We start from the raw sequence: 7544 nt of genomic DNA, 5'->3' as shown, positions 1-7544 counted from the left end.
AATTACATCTATAGTCCCAACACAACAATGAAAGCCGAAATGCAAACAAAGTTAAACACACCTTGATATGCAGGCACTGCTCCACTAAACAGCCACTTGAGAAAAGAAAGATGTTTAGAAAGCGACACTACGTGTAAAATACCCAAAGTCTTTAGCCAAAATTAAAAACAAACAAATACATCAAAAACAAACAAATACATCAAGTTTTGTCAATGAATTTTCCAGGTTTAGAAAGCAAAGCAATGCTGAATGCCGGATTTAGTGTTACACGATTCATCGCCACGTAGAACGGTTCCTACCGGTGAACACTGGCCTACGCAATAATGTGAATTCTTTATATTTCCAGCAAAATGAACTCTACGAAGCTCTGATTTGGGACAACCGTCATGACAAATTCCCCCATACAGTAAATGGAACTAGAACGGAGGGAGAAAGAGCACGGTTGCTGCTGCTGCCTTTTTTTTTTTTTTTTTTTTAAGAACAAATTTGAAGTATACTAAACAAGTAGATGTTTTTAAATATATTATCATAATATTAACATAATAAGCAATGAAAGGAAATTATCTATTGTTTGCTAACAGTTATGCTAAAGAGATGCACTGAGTAGAAAATAAGACATGCCTACAATTTAAATTTTAAAAAAGGTATTTCTGCCTTCATTCAGAAGTGTCTCATACTATTTTCCTTGCCACGTATGAATAAATAATAATTAACGGAATTAAGCTTCAACATACATAAAATACAGGCAGGTGGTGGCTGAATCCTTTTCAGGGAATGGGACTGACCAAAAAGCCCACTGCAACAGAACAGAGCTGCCTTAAGTAGCTGACAAAATACTAACAAAGGAACACATGTAAATACATGCTATCTACCCTCCCATTGGGATTACAACCTGTGTGTACAGGGTGAGAGGGCAGTGATTAGAGCTCTGCCACCAAGATAAATTGTTTATCCAGACACTACACGTTTCCAGAGTATTTCTTGGGAATCTTACTATGAGAAAGAGTTTATCTTTGAAGATACCAACCCCATTATGTCTGTGTTACGCATCATTTTGGAACTACGCTGATCAGTGGGAACCCCCCACCTTTTAAAAACAATACTAAACAAGCCCACCACAAATAAGTGATTTGCCTTGGAAATCAGTCATTTCTCCACTCCCTACAACCGAACTACCTTAGATATTCATAAGAATGTTATTTCTGCTGCTGTTTCCTAGATTTTCGAGGAGTGTCAATTATTAAATGCCTCACTAAATTCAGCATGGTTTGTAACCGTTTCCCTCCCCATCAGAGAAAGAGGATAAAATATGTGCTGGTATTCATATTTTTCTGTCATGCACTCCATGAAACTGCAATTTCTAATATTTTACAGGTGTGGGTTTTTTAAGGACACAGACATTTGTCTCTTTTACATCTATATCTACAAATACTTTGCCTCAAAAGAAATCTCTGCTGCTTGTAATTCAAATGCTATAGACCTAAGGATGACAATAAAAATATGTGCCCATCAAAGCAATGACATTTTCAAACTTTTTGTTCAGATCACTTAAGACAGATGCCACTTTGACTTTCACTTACAATAGCATGTCAAACCAGAGAAATGATCAGCATTCGGATCTTCAGAATGGGGAGGAAAAAAACAGCTGAGTTGTTAGTTTTCCTGTTTTAGCTTTATTGCACAGTTAAAAGCAAGGATTACTGAGGTCATTAAGCAACATTGTCTCTGTGACATGATTAGTCAGGTAGCAAAGTCCATTTGTCACCTGCACCAGCGAATTGAGTTAATACTGCACTACAGGCTATGGGGACTGTATAATATCAACTTGATTACATCAAACTGGCTGCAAACTTGACACCTCACTGAATTTGTCGGCATTAATCGTTAAGCCTGTCACAAATCCATCAGGTTTACAGATAATTAGGGGCCTGTTAATGAAGCTGGCTAAACAACCTTACCTTTTTTGATAATTAAGAAGCCGCTTCATTACGAAGGGACCATTTCCTCTGAGCAGTATGTCTTTTTTTTTTTTTTTAAAGGAGGATTCATTTAGATAATTTTCCCTTCCTCTCCCATCACTATGAAGTATTGCTATTCTACATCTGTCATCCCACAACTTCCTGGCTACCAAACAATCAATTATTTGACACTAAGATACACTCAGGAAAAACTCATCAGTTATGAATGTAACAGTGGAGCAGGCCAACATGCAGCTTTATGAAACAATATCCTCCTTATACTGTATATTAGGCAAAACACATTCTGGAAATCAGATTTATTTACATGTACAAGCGATTCCTACATCCTCTGATAAAATTTAGCACAGGGAGCTTTGCCAGGAATTAGAATTTGTGAAGCGTAAAGCAAGTGTTACCTATCTCAGTCACATCTGTATACGGTAGTATTGCTGGCTTGAAATTAGAATTATGTATTAAAACAGAAATCCTTAATTAAAATTCAGTTAGTACAAAAATTACATACTGGGAGTTTTATCATATCATAAAAGTAATTAAAACTCTTATATTTTTCCCGCTTTGCCCACCACAAGTGTCTTGGGAACCTATGCCAGTACAAATATTAATGAAAAATGCCAGTGTGAACAAATGCATCTTTTTGGAACTTCTAACACACAAAAACAAGCCAAGAAGGTATACTTCTAATGAGTGAGGGATCGGGTGAGAGAAGTCTGAACGACGGCACTGCTAATAAATATCATAGTCCCATAGGTTTCAAATCAAAGTAGAGATAATAAGCCTTGTAATTAAACCTGCACAATATCCTTTAGCACAAAAATCTATTTCTGAAATCTCACTTCAAAACATGGGACACTTGGAACATGTGCTGTCTTCATTTCCTCTCAACTAAAATATATTTTGGCTCCATTTTTTAGGGATTTTTTTTCCCCCCTCTCAAGTTCCTGTACAGCAGATGACTCAGTCATCAACTCTTCATAGCCATCACTTTGCAGCATTTTGATTAAGTATGCCAAATGTCGTGTAGAGGAAAGAATGGAAACAGTAAGCCTGCCAACTTTTGATTGACCATTAAAGCCAATGATATATGTGCCTGTCAAAAGACAGACAATTAAATCAATATTGGAAAAAAGTCGCCTTGACGGCTTGTTTTTATGTAAGGGCTGCCAGGATGGATTACCATGCACCATCATGCCCTTGTCAACTTTCAAACCTTTTATTAAAAAAAAAAAAAAAAAAAAAAAAAGGAAAAAAAGCAGTGTTTAAAGTTGCAGTACCTCTTTCTCTCAGTGCCCCCTCCCAGTTTTTATTGCAACTCCAGTGAAAAAGTTCCTAACACAGCACATGAAGAGTTGGATGCTCATGACTTCTAAAGGCAACTTTTAAGTGGCCTGCACATAGTTAAAACATAGTCACTCCAGGGAAGCAGAGAGTTATTTATTTTTGCTCTAGTATCTGCTAACAGAAAAGCAAATATGCTAAACAGGCCATGATAGATCACTGGAGAAAGTATCCTCAACTGCAGTATCCTCAACTCTCAGACCAGTATTCAAAAACTGTGGAGAATTAAATATTCTGTCTTCTGTTTCACTTCCTGTTGTTAATCCTCAACATCAAAGTCACCTCCTCCTTAGTGCAGTGGTTAGCATCCCTGCCTTACACTGACATGTATTTAATACAAATTATTAACTTGTTTAAATAATTCATGCAGCTAGACATTATTCCTGCATTTTACAAGAGTAGTAACCTCTACTTTACATTCGTCAGTGCTAAAAATGCAATGGAAGTTACAATATGTATAGATAAAGAGACTAAGACAAAGAAGCCTAGAATGACAAAAATTATTTGAGCAGAATTCTGTGATTTTAAGCTGAGATACTCAGTCACATAAACTCACAGAGCTTCCAACAAAAGAGCCTACAGAAACATCAACACACAAAAAAAAAGTGCTAAGAGACCTTAATTATAATTTCCAATCATTCATCCACAATTTTATAGAGCCTCTGAAGTAAATCATCCTAACTTAAGACAGAAAAACACAGTTTCACAGTGTCCAAAAATGAGTTAAGACTTCAGCAGATGCATGAAGAACTACTGGGCTATTTTAAAATCTGCACTGAAATACAACGCACTGCTGACACACACTAGGCTTTTAGAAATGGATTAGTAGGTGTGCTGAGTTAAGGGATGCTGCAGCTGTAAAACTTCTGAGACAGAATTAAAATGGAGAAGGAAGGGGGGGAAGAAAAAAAAAAAAAAAGGCAGAGAGAAAGGAGAAAAGTTGCCCTGATAGTGGCTGAGCTGTCAGGAGCATGTGTGTTTCCATGGTGAGTGATTTATTGATGTTTATCAGGAATGAATAGATCAAAGGCTGCCAGATGACAGGCGATCAATCACGCATCAAATCAAGGATGGCAATCCTCTAATAAAACAGAAAACAAGGAAAACCAGCTCCTGCCAGTTCCTCCTCCAGAGAAAAATAACTTTTCTCTTCAATCGGATTCTGCACTATCACTGCCTTCTGTTTGCCTGATCAAAAGACATCTTTAGAGGTAATAAAAAAAAAAAAAAAAAAGAAAGAAAGAAAAAAAAGCCTCTTCAACGTGACATTAAAGGCTGCTGTTTTCCAGTGAAATGCACTGGCCAGATGCCTCGCTGTGTCTCATTTTGTTGACTTTTGTTTCCCGAGTGTCAGGTTCAGCCTGGATACGGTCTGACACACTTTTAAAGCAGACCATCCCTGCCCTGGCACCGCGGAGCTCCCTCCCCTCCCCGGCGCTGCCCTGGGCACCGCACACAGGCACACGCGGAACCGCATGCGGAGATTACAGGACTGCAACAAAATGAAGTTTCTAGTTTTAAACGTGTTGGCAACGGCGAAGAGGATGGAGGCTGTCAGGCTCGGCGTGACACACCTCAGGAACTACGCCGATCCCTCCAGCTCCCGCGTACAAAGAAGTACAAACTACAGCCCCTGTCTCTTCCCCACTAAGGTGCTGCTCCCCCCGCACACACACTACCCCCCCACACCCCCCCCCCGCCCCAAGCCCCAAACCCCCGGAGGCAGCCACCCGGGGTGTTTAAATCTGCAGCGGAGCTGGAAGAACCGCTCCCCCCGCGGCAATGCTTCCCGGATGGTTAACCCCTCCCCTGCCGTGCCCGCGGCACCCCTGCGCCGGCAGCAGCCGGGGCCGGCGCGGGGAGGCGGAGGGTGTTACCTGCGGAGCGCCGGGGTGCCTGCTGCTTTCTCCGCGGCATGCTGCCGCCGCCGCCGCCTCGCCGCCCGCCGCCGCCGCCGAGTTTCCGCGCAGGACTCCTCTTCCGATCCCCTTCTTTTCATGCAGAAACAAACACACACACCCGCGCACACACACACACAAATAAAAAAATAAAATGGGGGGGGGGGAGGGAAGGAGAAGGGAGGGAAGAAGGGAGGGGGAGGAAGGAGAAAAGAAAGCGGATTCAACTTCTAATTCCGCCTAGGAAGAGCGAGAGGGAGGGTGGGGAGGAACGGGAGAGAGGGAGAGGAGGAGGAAAGGGGGGGGGGGGAGGAAGGAGAAAAAGTTTGGTCGGGTTCTCCTCTCGCCCGGCCCGGGTCCCCCCCCCCGGGTCAGCTCCCGGCGCGGCGAGCGGGGTGCGCGGGGCGGGAGGGAAGGTGGGGTGTGGGATGAGGCGAGCCACGGACTGGTGACAGGGATGCCAATTTCCGCCGCCACTCCAAAAACTTGCTTAGGAAATGTTTTCATTTACAAGGTTAATTTTCCTCCCTCTCTCTCTCACACACACTCTCTCTCTTTCTCTCTTTTAAGTTCCTTATAAGACAAAGCTCTTCAGTCCTCTCGGCAGCAGCAGCAGGGAAGATGCCAGTGGAGATGTGCAAAATAAATAAGATTTGATCAGTTCAATCTGTAGCCCAAATCCATTATCTTTCTTTCGTTCCTTTTTTTTTTTTTTCTTTCTCTTTCTCCTCCTTTTCCTCTCTCCCCTTCTCCCCCTCCTTTCCTTAATCACTTCTTCGTCGTCTTCTCCTCCTTCTTGGCGGTGGAGAGCCGAGCAAGCGGCGGCGATGAGACGGTAAATTCAGTCACTCCCCCCCTCTCAGGCTTTCTCCGAGATCAAAGAGTCTCAAAGCGCAACTTTCTCGCTCGCTCGCTCGCTGGCTTGTTTCAAGCTCGTGGATTTGTGTGGTGGTGTTGCTGTTGTTGTTGTTGTTGGGGGGGTGGTGGGTGTTGTTTGTTTGTTTTTTTATTGCGTTGATAATAGTTTGTTCATTGTGCAAAAAACGAGGTCGATCCAGTCCCTCCTTCTCCTCCCAGCACTTAGTCTAAGAGCAAGAAAGCAAATAATAAAAAGGAGTAAAGCCCCCATACATACATATACACCGGATGGGAAATGTCAGTCACTCCTCCACCTTCCAAACAGTCACAGATCAAACAGTGTCACCACCGGAGAGGACTACTTTTCTCTCTTGCTCTCCTTTTTTTTTCCTCCACAAATCGAAGCTTCTTCTGATACTAAATATAATGCAAACACATTTTTTTATCATGGATTTTTTTTTTTTTGGTTGATCTTGATCTGCAACAGAAGAAGAAAAAAAAAAAAAAAACCACACACACAAAAAATTTGCCAAAACCAAGAAAAACCCCGGAGAGTGTGTGCAAAGGGGGGGGGGGGGGGGGGAAGGAAGAAAAGACATTCACTGAGTGGGACAGATTACCGTGAACTGTCCCCCCCCGCTAAACTCCTGGGAGAGAAAGAGATCCACTCTCCCTCTCTTCTCTTTTCACTGAAATATAACACACATTCGGATCCCAGGGCTCTCAGACAGCCTCAACTGATAGACAGACACATCGAGCTGCTTTTCCTGCTTCAGTTTGTTACTCCTCCTCCTCTTGCCCACGTCACCCTGACAATTACAAATAGGTCTCACACAAACCCATACCTGTCAATCTTTTTAATTGCTTTGTTTTCATTTTTTTTCTCCCCCTTTCCCAGAGCTAAACAATATGACAAAAAAAAAAAAAAAAAAAGAGAAGTCTTAATACAGTGCGGCATAAAAGATTCCTCATGTGAGACACGCGTTGAGGGGGTTGTTATTATAATCCACTTGCCAAAGTGCTGTGCAAGACGCATGTGCCGATTTAACTTCAGCAGAGGTCTTGTTCCAGCAAACTTAAAAAAATGATTAAAAAACAAAAGGAGGCAGGAGGTGATACCTCGCCATGGCACACGTCGAACCGGCACCGAATTAAAAAGATGATTTGTGGGAAATTACACTTCACCCTTACTTTTAAAATACCAACAGATTGCAGAGCAAGAACTGCAGCACACGAAACACGCTGCTGCTAATACGTTTCGCACAGTATGTGTCTGGGGATTTATATAATGTTAACTGCGAGAACAGAAAGGTTCTTCCCTTGCCTTTTTTTTTCTCCTCCAGTCAAGAAAGCAAATAAAAACTACGCAGCTGATTCCTGGAGGAAAACACTCAGCACTGAAATTCTGCTCTTTCGGGCAGAAGGGGACTTCTTTTATTATTAGTGCCGCAAAATTAAGCAACGAGCAGTTTAC

General features: G+C 42.2%; 1 protein-coding gene across 2 annotated transcripts in view; it reads right to left on the bottom strand.

Moving 5' to 3' along the window:
• Positions 1-7544, bottom strand: part of TSHZ1 (teashirt zinc finger homeobox 1) — a 56914-nt gene that overhangs the window by 48859 nt on the left and 511 nt on the right. Inside the window, exons 1-2 of one of the 2 annotated variants that reach the window (XM_030478492.1) lie at positions 6916-6951; positions 5192-6548 (exon numbers count right to left, since the gene is read on the bottom strand). In XM_030478492.1, coding sequence (XP_030334352.1) covers positions 5192-5231 — 40 coding nt within the window. In that variant the 5' untranslated portion in view covers positions 5232-6548; positions 6916-6951. Of the gene's footprint in view, positions 1-5191; positions 6549-6915; positions 6952-7544 lie in introns of those variants that run through there. The other variant, XM_030478502.1, reaches the window with a different exon arrangement.

Source organism: Strigops habroptila, chromosome 1, assembly GCF_004027225.2.
Source record: "Strigops habroptila isolate Jane chromosome 1, bStrHab1.2.pri, whole genome shotgun sequence".
Classification (NCBI taxonomy): domain Eukaryota; kingdom Metazoa; phylum Chordata; class Aves; order Psittaciformes; family Psittacidae; genus Strigops; species Strigops habroptila.
This window is presented reverse-complemented; position numbering and strand designations above follow the sequence as displayed.